Source organism: Scardinius erythrophthalmus, assembly GCF_964197995.2.
Source record: "Scardinius erythrophthalmus genome assembly, chromosome: 9".
In the NCBI taxonomy this organism is placed as follows: Eukaryota; Metazoa; Chordata; class Actinopteri; order Cypriniformes; family Leuciscidae; genus Scardinius; species Scardinius erythrophthalmus.
The window spans coordinates 32,386,857-32,409,369 of record NC_138229.1 but is presented as its reverse complement, the minus strand read 5'-3'; the positions used below and the strand labels follow the sequence as shown (position 1 = coordinate 32,409,369).

The 22,513-nt window shown below is 40.6% G+C and overlaps 1 protein-coding gene across 1 annotated transcript; it reads left to right on the top strand.

Moving 5' to 3' along the window:
• Positions 1-13,366: 13,366 nt before the first annotated feature.
• Positions 13,367-18,921, top strand: adipoqb (adiponectin, C1Q and collagen domain containing, b). The gene is made up of 3 exons (XM_081374202.1): positions 13,367-13,457; positions 13,760-14,055; positions 17,966-18,921. Exons 2-3 carry the CDS (start codon positions 13,761-13,763, stop codon positions 18,502-18,504), a joined length of 834 nt encoding a protein of 277 aa, XP_081230328.1. The 5' UTR covers positions 13,367-13,457; position 13,760; the 3' UTR covers positions 18,505-18,921.
• Positions 18,922-22,513: the final 3,592 nt, after the last annotated feature.

Here is a 22,513-nt window from a genome sequence, read left to right as displayed (position 1 = left end):
GGTACGCGTCAGGGAGGATGGCTGGGAGGAAGAGGCCAGGAGGTATGGAAGCTTGTTTGCGTCACAGAATAAAACGTTTTAAAAGATAATTGCGACTTTTTATCTCACACTTGCGAGTTTACATTTCGGAATACATCAGAATTGCGTGAAATAAAGTCTCAATTGCGTGTTATAAAGTCAGAATTGCCTGAAATAAAGTCTCAATTGCGTGTTATAAAGTCAGAATTGCCTGAAGTTGCAATTGCGTGTTAAGTCAGCATTTCGAGATGGTCAGAATTGCGTGATATTAAGTCTCAATTGTCAGAATTGCGAGATATAACTGTCAGAATTGCCTGAAATAAAGTTGCAATTGCGTGTTATAAAGTCAGCATTGCGAGATGGTCAAAATTGTGAGATATAAAGTCGCAATTGCGTGTTATAAAGTCAGTATTGTGTGAATTAAAGTCGATTGCTTCTTATAGTCAGAAATTGCAAGATATAAAGTCAGAACTGCGTGAAATAAAGTTGCAATTGCTTCTATTTAAAGTCAGAAATACAGAATTGCGAGATATAGTCTGAATTGTGTGATATAAAATCGCAATTGCTTCTTATAAAGTCTAAGTGAATTATTATTTAACCTTTACATTATTTGTTGAACTATGGTATTAATACCAACTACACAATAGTAACAACTGAACTGTTGCTTCATTTATCCAAATTGGAAAAAGTGCTAATTTGGAATTCCACCGTGGAAAAAGTGGGCCGGTCTTGGGCATGAACTCCAGGGCTGAAAAGTGGCCCCACTCCGGCCCTGGTCCCTGATGCTCAGCAGTTTATGGTCTAAAAGGCCATGTTTATCTAATTTTGTTCTCCAACTTACTAATATGTATTACAAGCAGCTGGTTGTATTCTGCTCGGCTCGCTGGGTTTGCCTCTTGAGACCAGTGGAGTGAGATTTATCTGCACAGTCCCCTTACAGCAACTTGGGGTGAAAGGTACAATGATAACATTGCTCAGAGGGAAGAAAAAAATTATAATATATGTATGTAATATATATATATTACTGTAATTGTAACTGTAACTGTCCAGATTCTAAAAACTGTCCACATACAGTCTCCAGCATTCTGTTCAGATACAATATTGTTGAGATACAATGTAAAATAGAGACCAATGTATTTTGTTCAATGCCATGCAGTTATGTAGAGGATTTTATTGCCTCCACAAAGCCAATTTATAGACATGAGGTAAAATAGAGACCAATTTAACACCAATTTGTTAAATCTCCCAAAACTTTATACTCTTTAACATTAACAAGCCTACAATATTAGCAATGAAGTTAAGCTTTTATAAAAGAAAATAAATAAATAAATAATTACTGTGAAAACTTCATTTTGACTTTCAGTTGTATATATATATATAAAAACGCACTCAATGAAAATGGGTTAGTTCACCTAAAATAAATAAAATTTTATAAATAAAAGAAAAGAAAAGAAAAGAAAAGGAATTAGTTTAGCATTTATTTACTCATCCATGCAACACAAGAGGAGAGCATGAGAGGATGGTGACTGTGACTGTCAAGATGTTGGATCCTATAGCATGTGTTGCATGCTAAGTATTGTAGGACAATTGAAGCAAAAGAGCTTGGAACACTTCACTGTTATAATGTAGTTTTAACAAAATGCAAGTGCAGCAGCCATGCACAATATCTACAATTCAAGTCAAGTCAAGTCATCTTCATTTATATAGCGCTTTTAACAATGTAGATTGTTTCAAAACATCTTTACAGAGATAAACGTGTAATTTAGGGTAACAGAGATTTTTTTTGCTTTATAGCGGTTCTTTAATAAAAGTTATTTTCCAGCTAAAGTTAGTTTTGATTGATTTGCTTCCGTCACAACGATCATTTGTTATTAAATTGGGCCGCTAAGACGACACCATTCTCTCTACATAGACCTGTGATAAACGTTGATGGCGTTCACATGCGCATTAAAGGTGCTGTATGTAGATTTTCTACCAAAACGAATCCTTTTTTTATTGCCTGTGTGTGAAGGGGTTGTAATCTTACATTAAAATTATCCACTTTGCGGCTTATGACATGGACTTATGACTTATGCAACTTATGACATGTCTGATAACACTAAGAAACGACCTGCGCCCAGCAAAACACAGATCCAACACAAACTCCACATATTGATAAAAAAAAAAAATAAAAAAATTCTGCTGAAGCTCGTAAGACCAGACGTGAATCGGTTGAACTTTGCCTGGTTCACACGGGACGATTTTAAAATTGTCGGCCGATTTTCCAAACCTGAGAGACCCCACACACGGCGATAAAAATTCACGGGTCTAACAGTTTTGGTCGTACAGTGTGTGGTGCGCAGCCACACGGCAAAATCAACACATCACACATGAACCGATTTGACTCCCGAGCATTCCCAGGTCAGACGGGAAATCTCGCGAAATCCCTCGAGATCAAACGTGATTTAATACTGTGCTTACGAGGATACTCGACAAAGTGAACATTTTGGCATACTTTTGTGTGTTTTTGTCCGTTCAAGCGTGAAAGAGAACTTAATGCGGCAGCGCGCTGTCTGAAGTGGCATTCTGTGCGCATAAGTCCTGTGTGTGTGTGTGTGTATCACACAGAGAGGAGATTTACAGACAGCGCGCCGCCAGTAGGCTACAGATTTAAGTTCTTATTTTTGCGTTTTATTGCGCTTGTTTCTTAGCACTTGAATGAATGATAGCGTGATAAAATACTATAGAGCAGCCAATGGATGAAAGGAAAAATCTACACGCCACAGATCCGCAGGCTGCATGCTCGTTTGTCCCCGGGGAACACCACACACGAGGAGAAATCAGGCCAAAACAATCCAACATGTTGGATATCCCCGATTTGAGATCGGAGCGGTCCCGAAGTCCTTCCGAGCAGACAAGAGCAATCTTAACACACCACACACGGCAGGAATATCTGATCAGATTATTTTACGATAATCGGAGTATCCTTAAGATTGTCGGAAGGGGTGAATCGGGGCTAAAATCTGCCTAATTATCCTGCAGTGTGAACCAGGCTTAAAAAACACGGATCAACATCGGCGGGGCATTTGAATAATGGAGAAACCTTATCTACAAACCTAGAATGTACATTTCCTGAAGAAAATGTGAAGTGATGTTTGCAGTGACAGAATTCGGCACGGTTGATAGGGTTCCATAATTATCATGGTACGAGCATGGAGCATTAGTTCAACGTCAAGCTGATAAAAGTAGCCTATTATTGTAACGTTGCAGTGGGAGTTTACCTGAGTTTCCAGCATGTTGTAGGATGCTTTGTGTGTTACGTCCGGATGCGTCTCAGTCTGGCCGGTACCCACAGTGCTCGCTCAAAAATTCGAGCACGCGTAAGAGCACGCGCTTGTAAACTTATTGGTTGCAATCTGAAACATCACCGCTAGAGGCCGCTAAAAACTACATACAGCACCTTTAAGAATTGGTTCTATAGTTATGTGCGTTTGAATATATGTGTACAGGTTTGTAATTCCATACAAACCAAGCCTAAACAACCAAGTGCAACACCTGTGCACAATATGTATTTGGTTCTGATTCTCTGCTTGCAACAAAGTCTATTTTACGATCTTGATCTTGTTACATGCTCTAAGTGCTATACAGGCTAAGAAATAATTATCTATCAATGGCCATGAAATATACGCTTTTCTTAAAATAAATGAATAATGAAAAGAGTTTGTTGGACGAACTGATTAATTGATTACAATATTAATTTAGCTACATCAAGTTAATCCAATTAACTGACCCAAATATTAATAATTAATCATAACAAGTTATGAGTTTTTATTAATATTTTCCCTTTGAGCTAACTCGTTATACTATGCACTTTTAAAAAATATCTCAAATAACATTTGTTCACTTGGGCCTTTCCCTGATTTATTTCACTGTTGTATTTTATTATTTTATTTTTATTATGTGATTTTATTTTTGGTCATTTTACTATCTTATTTCTATGTGTGTACCTGTATGTATATATATTTTTCTCTGTAAACACTGTTTTACTTTCTTTAAATAAACCTTTACTTACTTGCTTACTTTGCTCACAACAGCCCCTCCCTGGTTAATTTCCATGAGGACCTCAAGCCAGATTTCCTACTACTAGGCCAGTTTATGCTTTGAAGAAGAGTCAGTTTGCTGAGTGGTGCTCTTCCCACCGGGAAGACCCCTGGAGATGCCCGATCAGCTTTATGCTTTCCTTTCTGCAAGATACGTTGGAGCAGAGGCTGTCCCATCGTGGCATATTGTATAAAGCACTATATGAATAAAGGTGACTTGAATTGACATATTTCTTTGGAGTGATTGCAAGTTGGAAGGAATGCATGCTGAAGATCATACGATCTTAACAAACACGAAAAGCAGAATGATCATGAAGGCACATGTCCTTCAAAAGCATTCAGTGATCAGGCCTTTGTGGACTAATTGTTTACTGAGCACATGTTTATTCAGCTGTAATTAAAACCCTTGAAACAATTAAGAATGGAACCATCTGAATTAATCGACTGTAATTAAATCAATTCCCCCATTGTGCTTTTAACCTCATTCAGCAAGCCAGGCAAAAGTGAAAAATTCAACAGTCAGCCAGTTTCCCCATTGTCTGACGAACACGTAGAAAAACTGCAATATGGCTTTTAGGGGTGTGATCAAAACCAGTAGACCATTAACCCATACCAAGTTAAAAAATCACTATCATGTCATTCCAGAATTGTATTATTTTCTTTTAATTGTTTTTTTCCCATACAATGAGAGTTACATACTCTCTTCAGTCTCTTGAGTATAAATATTACTTCGCGACCACTAAAAAAGTATGTTCTGTATAGTATGAATGTGTGTAGTATGAATGTAATCCGGGCGTACTACATTCGCCATGTTGCCCTAATCAAGTGACCTGATTATGGTCTGTTATGTCGCATCACTGCCATTTACAAATTCTCACCTATGGCCTAATGGGATTGTAAAGTATCTTCAGTATCTTGCTGGAAGAAGTAGGTCATCTGTGTCTACTTTTTGTCTACTCTTTTATGAGTTCTGTCAATTCGGACATACTTCTTTTGTGACAGTGCTGAAGTGCCAACTAGTCTCTCCCTTATGGAGGATCCCACTACCACTCTACAGATAAGGCGTTGTCGGGAAAATTCGTCTCGCGGTCCTACCCCAAAGCAACCAATAAAATAAAATTCCTTATCAAAATTTATAAGGAAAGACAAGTATTTTGTTTAGGCTTGGCTTGTAGGGAATTACAAACCTGCGTATATTCTAACGCACATAACTATAGAACCCATTCTAAATGCGCATGTGACCGCCATCAGCGTTTCTCACAGGTTCGCGTTTAAAGTCTGTGTAGAGAGAATGGTGTCGTCTTAGCGGCCCCTAATTTAATAACAAATGATCATTGCGACGGAACCAAATCAATTAAAACTAACTTTAGATGGAAATAACTTAACTCTGCTGTAAAGCCGAAACAATCTCTATTACCTTAAATTATACGCTTATCTCTGTAAAGCTGCTTTGAGACAATCTACATTGTTAAAAGCGCTATATAAATGAAGATGACTTGACTTGACATACTGCTATTCACCTACCATATAGTTTTGGATATAACTTTGAATGAAGCCATGGAGCAGTTAAATCTTGAATCTTCAGGGAATCACCCGTTTAAAAAAGAACAACAAACAGTGGAGAGTCTGCTGGCAAAAAGAGAACACAACACAGGTTATGATGGATATCACATGTTAATAAAATGGGAGTCAACACTGGTTTGGCTTTTCGGAGATGGCGAGAACTGAGCGATTTGAAATGTAAAAGCGGAAGATTGCAGAGATGGCATTTTTATTACTCAACAGGCGAGTAATATGTAGGCTATACTGAACAGATAAATTGCCATATCTAACAGAGTTCATTAAAGCATTATCAATTGTTAAAGATCATTTCATTATGGTTGTGAATTTATTTTCAAGGAAGTACCAAGTCTATTTTGGGGCATGTATATATTGTGACGAGCACCCCAAGGACTCACCAGCGTCGTCCTGGAAACAGACGAGGAGCACCTGCATGCCCTTGTCACAGGCTGATCGGCCCCAGCTGTGGTCCATCAAGCAACAGCTACATAAGCCGCATGGGCTTTGCCAGAGGGTGAGACACCTCTACATGAGGCAGAACTCTAATGCCTGTTCTCTAGCTTTCCCTAGAAAGCAGCGGTTGACCGATCAGCCTCTCAGGAGCACAGCACAGCACAGCACAGCACAGCACAGCACAGCACAGCACAGCCCAGCACCACAAGGAAGAGAGCATGCACTTCACCGGAGCACCCACCCTAATCCTTCACTGGGTTTTGTCACCTTGTAAATAAATTCATTGGGCACTTTGTTTGAGCTATCCTTGTCGTGTGATTCTTCACCCTGTGACTATATACTGTATATATATAGTCAGCTTGAGTTCCTTTCAATCTAAACTGGTTATATCGCTTTAGCCTATAGTGAATGTTTTATGAGCAGTATAATAACCATATTCATACCTACTGTCACGCAGAGCTAGAGCCATAAAGGAGATGCATTGATTAACCCTAAATCACATGAAAAGTACTTGATTATAATTTAAATGTAATATTAAAGTTATCATTATTAATGTGTAATTACAAATATATTTAAATAGATTACGTATAAGTTCAATAGAAATTAAAATAAAGTATTTTTTAGTTTACCATAAATGCTTGTCAGTACATTCAGCAGTATTACATAACCATATTACATAACTGAAAACAACAGAAGTAATTATAAAATGATATATGAATATACTTAATTTCTACTTAACTGGGTCAACTAATTGCATTTCATTAAAATGTAAACTTTAAGACATTTTCATTTAATTGCAAATAGCATGCAATTAGGGGTCCAAAAACATTACATTCATGTATTATTTTCATTATAAGTACTCTCTTTAAAAGTATGCTAACGTGTACTTGTTTTTCACAAGAGACATTTAAGTCTTTTGAATAAGTAAAATTGTATTTGCTTCAATCAAAACAGTCACTAGAACAGAAGTCTTCTTGGTGAACCTCTCAAGACAAATATTGGTGAACATCTCGGTTACTGATGTAACCCTCGTTCCCTGAAGGAGGGAACGGAAGACGTAACGGGAGACGTAACGTCGACGTGACGACGTAATTGGGATCACTTCAGGGAGCCCTATCAACTTCGAGTGTCTACAGAACGAGCCAATGAACGTTGGCGTGCGTGAATTGCGTAACGCTCCCCCGCCCCGCCGCGCGGTTATAAACAGAAAGCGGGCACACACACACATTGTTTTTCGATGAGGAGCCGAGATTTGTGATGGCCATGCAGCGATGGTCCGCAACGGTGGCGACGGGACATTACGTCTCCCGTTCCCTCCTTCAGAGAACGAGGGTTACATCAGTAACCGAGACGTTCCCTTTCAGTCGCTCACGTTCGATGTAACGTCGACGTGACAACGTAATTGGGATCTCATGGAAAAGGCCACGGTTTCTGCCACATCCAGCGCCCTACGCAAGACTCTCAGACCCCCAAATGCTGGGACGGAAGACCTGTGTAGAGGGAGTTCAACTGCTGTTCCATTATACCCCACACAGTGGAACTCTTGGATAACACTGGGAAAGCGTACCTTTCCAGGGGAAAGGACGCTGCGGAGCCACATCCTGCCCAAAGGGAGGTAACATGTGGAGAATACACATATGGACTGGCCGAAGGGGCAGTGCGAAATATGGAATGTCACTGGGGTGGCTCCACCCGAAGGGGAAGACTACACCGGACAGTGACTGCAGAGCAGACTCTGCCAAGGGAAGACACGGGCTCACCGCAGGGAGCTGGTCGTGGAAGAATACACATATGGGATCGCTGCAGGGTTCACACATATGGAACCCAGCCTAGTACAAGTTACACAAGCATACGAGCACTAGGCCTGGCGTCGGACGCTCCGCAACGTCCAACTGCCGTAGGGGTGCGGAGGAACTCACAGGGTTCCCCAAGTGGGGAACTCGACTGGAGCAAAAAGCAAATGTATCCATTCTTAGGAAGGGAGTGGCGCAGCAAGCCGACACTAGAGCGGGAACTTTGGTGTTACTAGCTGGTAGAAGCGAGCACACAGGAAGAAACCGGCTCAACACGTAAGCTGTAAAACCTAGCGAACGTGTTAGGTGTCGCCCAGCCCGCAGCTCTACAGATGTCTGTCAGCGAGGCGCCGTGTGCCAGCGCCCAGGAAGAAGCGACACCCCTAGTGGAGTGGGCTTTCAACCCGGGCGGGCAGGGTAGAGAGTGGGCGAGGAGGATTCAGTCTCCTCGCTCCCCTCAGGAACCTGACGACCAGGTCCTGCTTTCCCAAAGACTTACCGTCAACAGCATCGTGATGTGCGGCAATAGCGGCAACGTACACTTTAAGGGTGGAGGGAGCCAGCCTTCGCTCCAGCCCTTCTTGCAGGAAGGAAAGCACGGGATCGGGGGGTCTCCTCGTGAGAGGAGCACCAGTCAACGAACAGGTTCCACTTCAACTTCCAGAGGTCTGGATGCTGGTGTAATAGGGTGCCCCGTCTCTGGGAGAGTAGGTCCTCTCTCTGAGGGATGGGCCAGGGAGGGGCTGTCGCGAGGAGCACTAGTTCCGGGAACCAGGTCCGGTTGGGCCAATACGGCGCAACTAGCAAGACCTGCTCCTCATCCTCCCTGACTTTGCACAAGGTCTGTGCAAGAAGGCTCACTGGGGGGAACGCATACTCGCGTAGGCCCCGGGGCCAGCTGTGTGCAAGAGCATCCGTCCCGAGGGTCCCCTAGGTAAGGGAATAGAACAACTGGCAGTGAGACGTGTCCGGGGCGGCAAACAGATCTACCTGTGCGGTCCCAAAGCGCCTGAAAATCAGCTGGACCACCTGGGGATGGAATCGCCATTCTCCCGGTAGCACCTGCTGCCGTGAGAGCTCGTCGGCTGCACGGTTGAGCAGGCCCGGAATGTAGACCAGCCAGTGAGACGGGCTGGGAAGCGTTAACCAGCCTCCCAGAGACCGAGCAAGCGGGACCAACGGCACCACAGACGTACCCGGGGTGGTGCAGTGCGGCGGAATGCAGGGACCCGACTCGGACAGCACAGTGGCCTGAAGTGGGGTCTGAATGTGTGGTGCAGCACATACCTGCTTCCGTCGAAGGGCAGAGTGAGTGAGCGGAGGCGTCAGAGTGTCCAGGACACAGCCACTGCCCGTGGGTCAGTGGCGGAACAAAAAGAAAAGGAAACAAAAGATTCTCCGCCCGGCCCTCCACCGGGGGAAGGAGTGGCGCGTTCGCCATCTCCTGAGGAGCAACTTGATCCACCTCTGGGCCGCCCGTCTCAGGGTCGTTTGCACCGTCGCTTGCCTCCTGGTTTGGCAGCGGCCTGGACGGGCTGGGTCGGCTTCCTGCGGTTTGCTCCACACTGAGGCCTAGATGGTTGCTGCTGCTGGGGCTTAGCGGGAGCGGAGGACGCCACAGAAGCCAGTCCTCGGCGACGAGTAGACGGAGGTTCTGCAGCCGGCGGACGGGTGGGAGCAGCAGCGGTCCTCCGGGGCAGGATGTGTTGGATGGCCTCCGTCTGCTTCTGTGCGGCCGAGAACTGTAGGGCAAAGCTCTCGACCGCGTCGCCGAACAACCCGACCTGGGAAAGAGGGGCATCCAGGAACTGATATTTATCAGTGTCCCTCATATCCGCCAGGTTGAGCCAAAGGTGGCGCTCCTGGACCACCAAGGTGGACATCGCCTGACCAACTGAACGTGCAGTTACCTTCGTCGAGGGGACGTGGATTACCCCGCCAAGAGGAGGCAGATGCCGGACACAGTTACATTGCGACAGCCCGCTCCACCGGGGGGATATCCACATACCCCTTAGCTGCCCCGCCGTCTAGGGTGGCGATGGGGGAGGAGCCACTAGAATGGCTTCGGGCACTATACGGTGCCTTCCACGTCCTAGAAAGCTCCTCATGCACCTCCGGAAAGAAAGGTACCGGGGCGGCGCACTGAGAACCAGCACGGCCCGCCCCGAGAAACCATTCGTCCAACCTAGAAGGTTCGGGACATGGTGGAGGGTTCCACGCAGGCCCAACCTTCTCGGCGGCCCGGGAAAGCATAGCCACCCATTCTGGATCGGCCTCGGACAACGCTACACGCCCCGAGGGGGGTAACACAGCTGAGGACTGTCATCTCCAGAGGACTGAAGCTCCCCTTCCGATGCTGCGATTGACATCTGGTCGTCAGGAGGAGCCCCAAAGGAAACGGTTGGTTGATCCAGAGAAGGACCAAGACGTTCACTAAGGGACTCTAATGGCAACAGCACTTGTGAGGCGTGAGGGGCCCGCAGAGGTTGTCTCGACGGGAAAGCCCTCACGGTAATCCTCAGATCACCCTGGTCATGCACCGAAGTAGGTCTATTCTGCGGGGCAGAATAAACACTAGATCGGGGCATAGGCGAGGGGACTGCACCTCCCTTGAGGTAAGCGAGTCTCGATCTAAGCAATGGGAACATGAACTATCCACAAAAGCTGCCTCAGCGTGTTGAATGCCCAAACACGAGAGGCAACTACTGTGGCCATCTGCTGGCGCCTGGGAACGACGGCATCCAGAAATGCACAAGCGGAATGACATCTTGAAAAAGACGCAGGGTCACACTTGTGTTGCTCTTTTAGTGAAAACAAAAAAAGTTTTTTTAAATACTCTCTTAGTGTTGAGGCACCCAGGGGTAGCCGCAGTGTGATAACACACAGAGGGAAACGCCCACCGATACCGACACACACACACAATACACAGAACAGCAGTGCTGTGAAAACAGCAGTTGTGAGCTGCAATATGCGGCCACCGCTGATCGCGCCATCACACCAACACAAAGGAGAGTCCTCTCGTTCTCGAAGGCAGTCTGTATTTTTCAGAAGTCAACCAAACGCTCGGCTCCGAAGTGAAAGACATTGTGTGCGTGCGCCCGCTTCCTGTTTATACCCACGTTGCGGGGCGGGGGCGCGTGACGCGATTCACGCACGCCAACATTCATTGGCTCGTTCTGTAGACACTCGAAGTTGATAGGGCTCCCTGAAGTGATCCCAATTACGTCATCACGTCGACGTTACGTCGAACGTGAGCGACTGAAAGGGAACCACCTCAGGAGGCTTCTAAATTTAATTGAAATCTCTTTTGTGATGCATAAGTCTCTTTTATTTAAAACTTACGTCCTGAGACAGGGATTTGAAGAATAATGAGAAGGGCAGTGAATTTTGTCAACAAAAAAGCTAATAGAGACCAATTAAGATGATGGATATCTAAAATGAAAACAGCAGGGATCTTATTTTTCTTGGAGTTGAGCCTTAATTGGCCAGGTTCACATAAACCTTTTAAAGTGAATAATATCAGACTTGTATCAGAACAACGGTTCAATACATAAATACATATGTCAGTGATGGGGTTGGAAATTGTGTGATAAAAACATAACGTGCTTCTACTTGTCATTGCATAGCTTCTCTAATGAGAGTCAGGAATGTGAATGGGGACATTTGCAATGGCTTCATTGTAAAGTTGATCATATGGCTGGTGCACTGCAGATGTAAGAAAGAAAAAAAAAGTTTATTCTTGAAACAAGAAACTTCTAATACGTAAAATTCTTCTATGACCTGAGAAATGGATTACATCTAAAGAAGCCCATCAGGGAGTGCCATGAAATTCTTACAAAAGAGCTTGGTGTGGACAGAAGCTTCCTCAGGCAAGTCTTATTCTTCTAAAGAGACAAGGGGTACCTGATTTTCCTCAATTTTTAGTCAATTTTGTGTGTATTTTTGAAGCAGGATAAATCTAAAAGATTTTTGTTGGGATGTGAATAAGCAATCATATTGTGAGGGCAATTTGGAGAAAATATGCTCAGCATGACATTGTGAATTGCATCAGCATAAGCTAAGCTTTACCTTGAGCACCTGCCGTAATCCTTTCTCTCACTGCAAATATTACAGTAATTATATTTCTTCTTTTGGCCTTAGGTAAAATTCTTTAATCTCTCATTTTTTGGTTCAATCACTGGTTATTATTACAATACATTAAACTCAGATATCGTTATTCTACTTACATGGTATTATTCTTACTTTACTTTAGTAAAGAATTAATTATTAATTAAATAAAAGAACTATCACATTTAATAAAATATTTAGTAATATAATTTACGTACCTTTACTGGATCTGTTGCTCTGACCGGAGAGACCAGAGGTTTCACAAATCCTAGAAATTTCTAATAATGTCTTGGGGTAAAGAATCCGATCTGAATGACTTTGCTGTGTGTGTTTGTTTGTTTATTTATTAGTTTATAGAAAAAAAATCTATTAGAACACCTTTAAAGCTATTAAGAAGACAAAAGCAGTGAGTGCATACATTTTATTGCTTCCATTACTTTATATTTAGACAAATAACTTTAATAATAAAAAAGGGAATTACATTTGGTGCCATAAGTGAGTTATAATGCAGATTCGATGCTTTATTAATAACGATCAAAGCTAGAATTTATAATGCTTTTTTTAAGGGATAGAGAAGGTAATGTTTTATAATGTACTGGAGATTGTGTATGAAAGTACACCAGATGAACAAGCACTGCCCCCATCTGGTTGGTTTTTACCAACCAAACTTTTTGAATGTGGCAGAACAGTCTGTTCTGAGGAAACTAAATTAAGCTATTAGTTACAGGCAATTACAGAAACTAATCTATAGAAACAATGCAATTTAGTAAAGTCATTAAATGCACAACTTTGGATTTAACACTTCTATAAATATAAACAACAATTTATTACTTATTATTTCATTTAGACTCTTATTCTCTGTATTTTGGAACTGTGTTCATGAAAAGACAATTGAGAATTGTTGAACGCAAGTTCAGTGCTGTGTCATAAAATTTCAATAAAGGATAAAGGAAAACTTGACATGGCACTCGGTAATTCTGTTTCTCTCACTCATAGAATTTAAATGGTAACACTTTACAATAAGGTTAATAAGTTAACATTAGTTAACTACTACCTAGTTAACATGAACTAAGAATGAAGAATACTTCAATTTATTATTCTTAGTTAATATTAATTTCAAAATTGATTAATACATTATTAAAATAAAAGGTTGTATTTATTGACATTAGTTAATACACTAACTAATGTTAACTAATTAACCTCATTGTAAAGTGTTACCAGTGTTAATAAATATAACAGAAAAGAAGCCCTTCTTTATGTCAGACTATAATCAGATTGAATTAAGTGGCCTGCTGTTCAACAAGCCATAAATACATTTAGACTTGGATAAATATAGTTCAGAAAGCCCTCACTGATGTCAGTACATTTCCAACAAAGGCAGTTGTGTCACTCAGTGGTTGTTCTTACTGTTCTGTGCTTTAGGGAGGAACACAAACATACAGACCAGGTAAGAAAGACAGTTTTTCATAACATTGCTTTAATAAAATGCCTCTATATCAGTGAAGAAAATGTCAAACGTGTTTGGTTTGACATGGCACTAAAATGTTTTGCCATTTCCAAAGCCAATTGCTTCAAGCAGTTTAGATTAGGTTATAATATTGTGTTGTACAATCTTCATGACAACAAGTCAAACAATTTACAAATTGTGAAGTGTGACATCTCAAGTGTCATATAAGACGTATTATACATCGTTTTTGTAGCAGGATAACATGGTTTTTAAATTCTTGAATATTTTTTTTTTGACGTCAGTATGACTCTACTCTGGAAGATCTTATTGGGAATCCTTCTCATTGGACGACTTGGTCAAGGTCAAGACCTATTAGAGGAAGATTTGGAGCAAATAGCAATGGATGAAGGGGCAGAGGAGGGAGGAGAGGAGGTGGAAGAGCCTGAGGGTCCGGGGACAGATGTCAGTCAACCCGATGATAGACAGCCATGTGCCATGTGGATGGGAGGCGTTCCTGGCACACCTGGGCACAGTGGAAAACCTGGGAGAGACGGCAGAGATGGACATGATGGACCGAGGGGCGAGAAAGGAGATAAAGGTTAGAGTAAACTCTCTTTACACAGTTTGGAACTTTGCTAACTTTGGAACTTCACCTCTGAAATCCCATTCCGTTTATGATGACCTCACCAATAGCTTGTTTCACAAAGCTAGTTGAACAAACTCTGAGTTTCATGAAACTCTGCTGCCATGAAAGTCTGCGAAAGCAGCTGAAAAAAATATCAGACTATATTACAGTTTTTCTCAATTGCTAAAACACTAAAAACCCATTGGCTGAACAAAGTTCTCAGTTGCCTGAACTCATTTAGCTAATTGTGCAGTCTGTTGTCAATACCTTAAACCATTTCACATGGTAAAACACATTTTGCAGATCTCACTTAGACTTTTCAGCAAAACTCTAAACACATTCTCATTCTCAAAACACATTCTGCACTCTAATGCACATGTCACCCATACTGGTAAACACAAGTGGCAACGATCAAACACAAATAGAGAACACATTGATTGAACACAACCACTCAAAATTGATTTAACCTGTTTCAAATGATGCCCAAAGACAAGAAGAAGCACACTGATTACGTTTACGCCTTTGATTTTTGTCCCTTTTAGTATTGTATACTGTAGTACAGTGGCTGTATACTGTACAATGAACAAATTGTATGGCCCTGAACATTGTTACAGTTTTTCTCAATTGCTTTGGCACATTTTTCGAAACAATCTTAACATTCTCTAAACTGTGAGGGCAAATGTCACAACTGTTTTCCATTGCCACACACCGTGGAAAAAATCAGCATTCATGGCATCCAACAAAGACATCTGATTTTGTGGTCTATGATCATACACTTTCCATCTCCATGCTGAAAAAAACTCTTCTATTGGATTTCGGAATGGAGAGTATGGTGGAAGGAATTCCACTGTTATCCTTTCATGTGCAGCAAACCAGTCCCTAACACTGTTGGTTCGGTGGAAGCTGACATTATCCCAGACAACAACATAATTAGGCAAATGTGGTCTAACTAAACCTCTTTCTTGTTCTGGAATCAGGTCTCTGTAAAGTGCATTTAGGAAGGCCAGGAGAAGTTGGGTATTATAGGGCCCAATGTGTGGAATATGTGTGCTCACACCGTTCTCTGAAATGGCAGCAGACATTGTAATATTGGCCCCACGTTGGCCTGGTGTGTCAATTGTGGCCCGGTGTCCAATGAGATTGCGACCACGTCTCCGGCCTTTGGACAGTTTAAACCCAGCCTCGTCCACAAAAACAAGAATGTGGGTCGTTTCATGTACTTCTAACTCCATGATTCTCTATGAAGAAACACAGAAAAAAATGTAACAGTAAATGTATTTTCTTATGGGTTTCTGAAACTTACAGTAAAGTAATACAGGCATCTTAGAAAAACGGGGAAACTCACTAAGTGCACACCAATGGTTTACCTGGACATACTGGTACCGCAACGCCTTGACTCTTTCACTGTTCCTCTCAAATGGCACCTTATAGAGCTGTTTCATAGTCATCTGATGTCTTTTTAAAACTCTGTCTATGGTGGAAATGCTGACAGAATTTATATTTGCAAAGACATTATTATCATTTATGATTGCACTTTGGATCTCTCTTAGCCTGATGGAATTGTTGGCTATGACCATGTTGCAAATTTCTTGTTCTTGCAGTTGGTTAAATACTGCTGCTCTGCCACCAGCGCGAGGTTGTCGTGCAGTTCTATAGAATAAACAAATAGACTTGCATTTACCTTTACAATATTGTTGTTTATACTGTAAAAATACTTTACATACTGTAAAAAAAAAAAAAAAAAAAAAAAACATATTTACCTGTTTTCCCTACGAAAGGTTTGCACAATTGATGACACTGTGGACCTGTTTACATTAGGCTGTACTCTTCAACCAGCCTCTTCCATTGTAAAACCATGATTTATGACATGATCCACAAGTGTGGCTCTGATTTCATCAGAGATCTGACTCTTCTATTTCCACCTCTTCCTCGATTATTTCTTCCTCTACCACCACCACGTATTCTTACACGTCTTCCAATTGCTCTTCCACGAGCATGTTGCTGCAGTTCAGGGTTGTGAACGTCCTCCATTCTCAAAACTTGATTGGTTAAATGGTTAAATGGTTGATTCATATTAGAGGTAATTTGCAATTAGATTGTGAATGCAATTAGAGGTCATGTGCAAATTTAGCAGACATTACAAACAATGTCAATGTCAGATATATTTTAGAATATACATTCATGTATACTAATTATGATAATTGAATAGATCGTTTTGAATGTGATGGCTTACACAATAAAAAATGTCTGAGAAGTTCTGAAGTGTTTGACAGTGTAAGTGAGAATCGAGTCATCAGTTTTGATCAACAAGCCATATGCAATTATTTGTTGTCCAAACTGCAGACAGTTGTATGTACTCTTTGCACACATGTGCCAAAGCATTTGCAATTTGCTCAAATCAATAAGAAATTCCAATCTGATGTGGAAAAAGAAGCGAATTGTTCAGAGATCTGAACTTAATGTTTTGGGAAATAAAAAAATCATTTGAGAACTGAGCCAAAGCAATTGAGAAAAACTGTAACAGTGCCATTTGTTAACAGCACTGACTGCTCAATAGATTTTGATTGGTTGCAGGTTCATATCAACAAAGAACAAGAATTAGCCTACTGTATCACAGAGACAAAGGACAAGTTTGTGAGATGCAGGGTACAGTACTGTAAAAATAGGGGTACAAGGAGGAGGAAGAACAAAAAAAAATGCAAAGAGAAAGCAGAGTAGTAATTTCTGATCAATTTTGAGCTACTATGATAGAACATGTTTTCGTTCATCAAAAGACAATGACGGAAAAATATGAAATTTGTTTTGAGATTAAAAATGTACTTCTCCATGAACTTTTTGATGGTACAGTAAGGTGTCACGGGTACGTCTACAAACAGAATACCAGTACATAGATATCTTTCGAGAACTATATGTTTTGAACAATGCGTTTTCTGTTTTTTGGTGTATTGTTTACTGACTGCTTGATAGTGTCTATCATTTTGATCACTTTGTTTTATGGTTTGATTTTGAACACAGGTAAAACTGTTTTGAGGCGAAAGTTTCATTTTGCAAGAGGAGTCAGAGGTTCCCTTTCGTCCTGGGAACTCCGACGTGTCGTCGGAGCACGTGTCGACGTGTCGTCCCTGTACTCAGGGAACAAGGGTTACATACGTAACCGAGACGTTTTGTGAATAGTGCTTGAAGATGAGGTTTTGTGTTTAATGTTTTAAGAAAAAGGAGCAAGGTTTCAAAATTGTGTTTTAGCAATTGAGAAAAACTGTAATGCAAGTGAATCAACTGAATTTATTTAATTAATAATTTATTTTGTTTACAAAGATCTTAAAATAAAACTTGAAAATTAATCAATGTAAGCTTTATTTGCCATGTACAGAGTATATGTAAGCTAAGTGCAAAAAGCCCACTTTGTTGGCAAAAGCTATTTACACTAACGTTGTCTGGTTGGAGTAGACAAAAAATTACAAAAGAAACCTGTCTATTACTGTAACAGAAGCAGTGACGTGGAGAGTGAGGTGGGTGGCTTTTTATGCGATCGACCTGAGTTTGAATTTGTCCATTCTTTTCCCATTGCATATCAGATCAGAAAGTTTATTTTAAGAAATATAATATTTGCAGTGAGAGAAAGGATTACGGCAGGTGCTCAAGGTAAAGCTTAGCTTATGCTGATGCAATTCACAATGTTTATTTTAAATAAAAATGAAGAAAATATTTGAAAAGTGAATATAAAGTGCCTTATTGGTATGTAATAGAATAAAGTGTTTATCGGGTAGGGTTAGGAGTAGGTTTTGGCCCACGGTACAAATGAATCTTCTGCTGTTCTGCTGTCACAATCCAGTTCATCCAGTTGTACACCAGCACCAGTACATAAAGTTTCTGTTGTTTGTAGGTGAAGTAGGTGAGAAAGGAGCTCCTGGACAGAAAGGGGATGTCGGTCCAGCTGGACCAAGAGGCTTTCCTGGGAACCCAGGTCTGAAAGGAGCCCGCGGGGACAGTGCCTTGTCTTACCATTCAGCCTTTAGCGTAGGTCTCAAAGAACTTGTTCCCTCCACCAATGTGCCAATCCGCTTCAACAAGATCTTCTACAATGACCAGCACCACTATGATGATGTTTCCGGAAAGTTCCGCTGCGTTCTGCCAGGGGTGTACTTCTTCACTTATCATCTGACCGTCTACACTAAAGATGCTAAAGTCGGTCTCTACAAGAATGACAAGGCTATCATGTTTACCTATGACCAGTTCCAGGAAAGCAATGTGGACCAGGCATCAGGTTCTGTTATCTTGCGTTTAGAGGCAGAAGATGAGGTATGGCTGCAGGTCTATGGAGACGAGAGCTTTGGGGGAGTGTATGCAGATAATACCAACGACTCCACCTTTTCTGGTTTTCTCCTGTATCCTGCTATTCCTACTCCTGCACAGAGACGTTGACAAGGTCCTAAATCAGGGGTGTCGGACTCAGTTCCTTGAGGGTCACAGCCCTGCAGAGTTTAGCTTTAACCATAAAGAAACACACCTGATCTAGACAATCAAGTCCTTCAGGCTTATTTAAAAAATACAGATATGTGTGTTGACGCAGGGTTGGGACCAAACTCTGCAAGACTGTGGCCCTCCAGGAGCTGAGTTTAACACTCCTGTAAATTTAATTTGTTTGGCTATTTTTAGTAAGTGCTTTTTAACTCCCCTGATGCAGCAAGTGGGAGATATGCTTCAGTTTGCATGACATTTGAAATCATTTGTATTGATATGTCTACAGAGCTTCAGATATAATGAATCTGCTGTTTTTTTCTTTATAGAATGCTTGTGTGATGATGTGAATATTAAAGAGTCTCTGCTTTTCCAAAGTAACTGAGTGCCAAATGAGTTGTCGAGTTTATAGAGGCTCTGGGTAACCCTTGTAAAAAAAAAAAAAGTAAAAAAAAAAAAAAAAAAGTATTGTTACCAGACCTAAATGTTAAATCTAAATATTAAATCTAAATGCTAAATCTAAATGTTAAATCTAAATGTTAAATCTAAATCTAAATCTAAATGTTAAATCTAAATGTTAAATGTTAAATCTAAATGTTAAATCTAAATCTAAATCTAAATGTTGAATCTAAATGTTAAATCTAAATCTAAATGTTGAATCTAAATGTTAAATGTTAAATCTAAATCTAAATCTAAATGTTGAATTCAAATGTTTCGGGTGAAACTAAATATTTAACTAATATGCAAATTCAAAATGCCGGTAACCGGAATTGCCAAAATTAAAGCTCGAGGACTAGGAGGTCAGTGTGTGTTTATAGCATGTTTACACCCTGAGGCGGATGCTGTCGTTGTTGAAACATTTTGAATAACCACCAGGACGGCTCTGCCGATGGTAAGGGCGACTCGTTGGACATTTTGAACGACAGTAACGTTACCGTATCTGGTCAGGGGCGGGCGGGGATATAGGCTCTTGCTGGCCTTTAAGCAAGCGAACATGAAAGAGAGTGATGAGAGAGGGATGACATGACATTCAGTCAAAGTGAGTCCCCTCGTGGCTGGCTATTATGGCTACAGGTCATAAGTCCCTTTTTTTTTATATATAAAAGTGACACTAGCCTACTCTTCAAATACAGTTTCTCCAAACGTGTTTATTATTTTAGGTAGTTATTATCTCGATAATCCAATAATGTCACGATAATGTCCAAGAGCATATTTTTGCATATTAGCATTTTTTATATATATATATATATATATATATATATATATATTTAGTTTCACCCGAAACATTTAGATTCAACATTTAGATTTAGATTTAACATTTAGATTCAACATTTAGATTTAGATTTAACATTTAGATTCAACATATAGATTTAGATTTAACATTTAGATTTAACATTTAGATGTAGATTTAGATTTAGATTTAAAATTTAGATTTAACATTTAGATTTAGATTTAGATTTAACATTTAGATTTAACATTAAGATTTAAATTTAGATTTAACATTTAACATTTAGGTGTAACATGTAATATTTAGATTGTATTTAGAAGTTGACAAATATTGTTGTAAATGTGCTAAAAAGTGACCGCCAAAAATTCGTACCAGTTTTTTAAACATTGTTTGAAACTAAATGTGACAAAATGTTGCTGTTATTTTCAGTGTGAGCCGCTTTACAAATGGCGCCCCATAATAGAGTGCACTCAAAAATGGTCACTATGGTTTCTGACACCGCTACAAATTGCTGTCCCTTCAAATAACAAATTGCCTCAAAACCATTTCACCTGTACTGAAAATCAAACAATGCTTTCAGATACACATCAAATCAATATATAAACACTACAGATCATTCATCAGACATCCTCTAGGGCAGTGGTTTTCAAACTGTGGGTCGCGACCCACTTGTGGGTCGCACAGTGAGAAAAGGTGGGTCGCACAAAGGCACTTAGCTGCAGCTAAATTTACGTTATGATGAGTGAAACATAACCAGTCCGATTAATGACCAAACGACTCTTAAGTGAGTTTTAGCGCCCGCCAAAGTGATTTTTTGTCCCGCCAAAATCTTATTTGATCGGTGAGTAATTAGATGAACTGCTGCGCTTGTCTGAAAGAACGTCGAGCAGAGAGAGAGAGAGACTCGGTCGCGCGCGCGCGCTCTCTCTCTCTCTCTTCGGAGCCAGGCGAAAGTGAAACAAGACTTCACCATCTCCAAACTAAGCGCTGTCTTGCTCTCTCTCTCCCTCGCACATATTAATCAAAATAAATCAACATGGTGGTAAAAGGTCGGAAGACCAAAGTTTCATGTGGAGTATTCGGAGATTTTTTTTTCCTGAATTACTGCTGGGTGTGAATTGTGCTAAATAAGTTGCCTTATCTTCTCTGAAAAGCGTCCCAGACATTCAGCTGCTGACATAAAACAACACTTTAATTAAACGAAAAAAAAAAAACCTATCCAGTGATGAAATGTTTTCTGTGTTGACACAAATCTTGGATGTCCATGTCCTAACTGCTGGGACAATCACACAACGCGCACATGCACACGTCCAATTCGCGAACTAATGACTCCTTTGAACCGATTCATTTTAATGAATGGTTAAAACAACTGGGGCCTCATTTATAAAACTGTGCGTAGGAACCTTACTAAAAGTGTACGTACGCACAAAAGCCAAAAATGGCGTACGCAAAAAAATATTCAGACTTATAAAACCGTGCGTACGCCAGAACCTGCGCAGAATTCACTTTATAAATCCCAGTCAGCGGAAGATTGTGCGCACATGCGTCTCCACCCCGAAATAACCATATGGAGCTTACAACGCCTAGTTTTACTATGCAGATCCTCATCTACATATCATTTGCATATGATTATTCATCCACGTGATAACTTAAACGTTATCACGTGGATGAATAATCATATGCAAATGATATAAGGGGGATATAAGGGGGATATAAGGGGGATAGTGGTGCAGTGGATAAGACACATGCCTTTGGTGTGAGAGACCCGGGTTCTAATCCACTGTGAGACACCAATGTGTCCCTGAGCAAGACACCTAACCCCTAGTTGCTCCAGAGGCGTGCGACCTCTGACATATATAGCAATTGTAAGTCGCTTTGGATAAAAGCGTCAGCTAAATGAATAAATGTAAATGTAAATATAAACGGTACAAGAAACATTACATTAATACAAATCAAGTAGTTGTCTATCCTTGCCTTGTTTTTGAATAGCCTACATAAATCAAATAGTGTAAAATACATTTCAGAGAAAGTTTTTCTCAATCTTTTCCACTGGCCGAATTGTATTTTTAATTGATTTATATTTTTAATGGAAACAGATAGGCCTTGGGCATTATTTGCACGAAACTATTTTCTCAGACAATCTGGTATTATCATGATAAGCAATTATCTCTGTGGTTAAAACATTAAAGCACACCACAGGAAAAGTGTTCAAAAACAATCGCATCCACAACAAATATTTCTAATGATTGAATTAAAAAAAATGTTGTAACTTCAGTAATGATTGCATGTTTAAGTGTTTAACTCCATTAATTTGAATGGCATATTTAATATAAATGTTTATATCAGAAGTATTTTATTTATTTAAACTGTTATTTGCGTCAGTTTCACTAAACGGCTCAACGCGCTCGCTGCCGCGGACATTTAAGAAGGGATGGATATTTGCTTCAAGTGACAGGCTTGGTGATTGAAACTGTATTTATATAATCTTTCTGTATATGTTTAATTTTCTTTAGATTTTCTGTATAAAAGTGACCAAAAATACATTTAACTCCAGCTCACCATCGGTGTCGCCAAAGTGCTCCATCTCCAAAATGTGCGTACGCATGGGTCAGAGTTTGCGTGCAGGTGCGCAAATTTTCCCGTCAAGTTTTTCTTTATAAATCCCACCTTTTGCGCAGGAACTGGCGTACGCATGTTTTCAGCCCCGTTTTGTGCGTACGCAAGCTTTATAAATGAGGCCCCTGA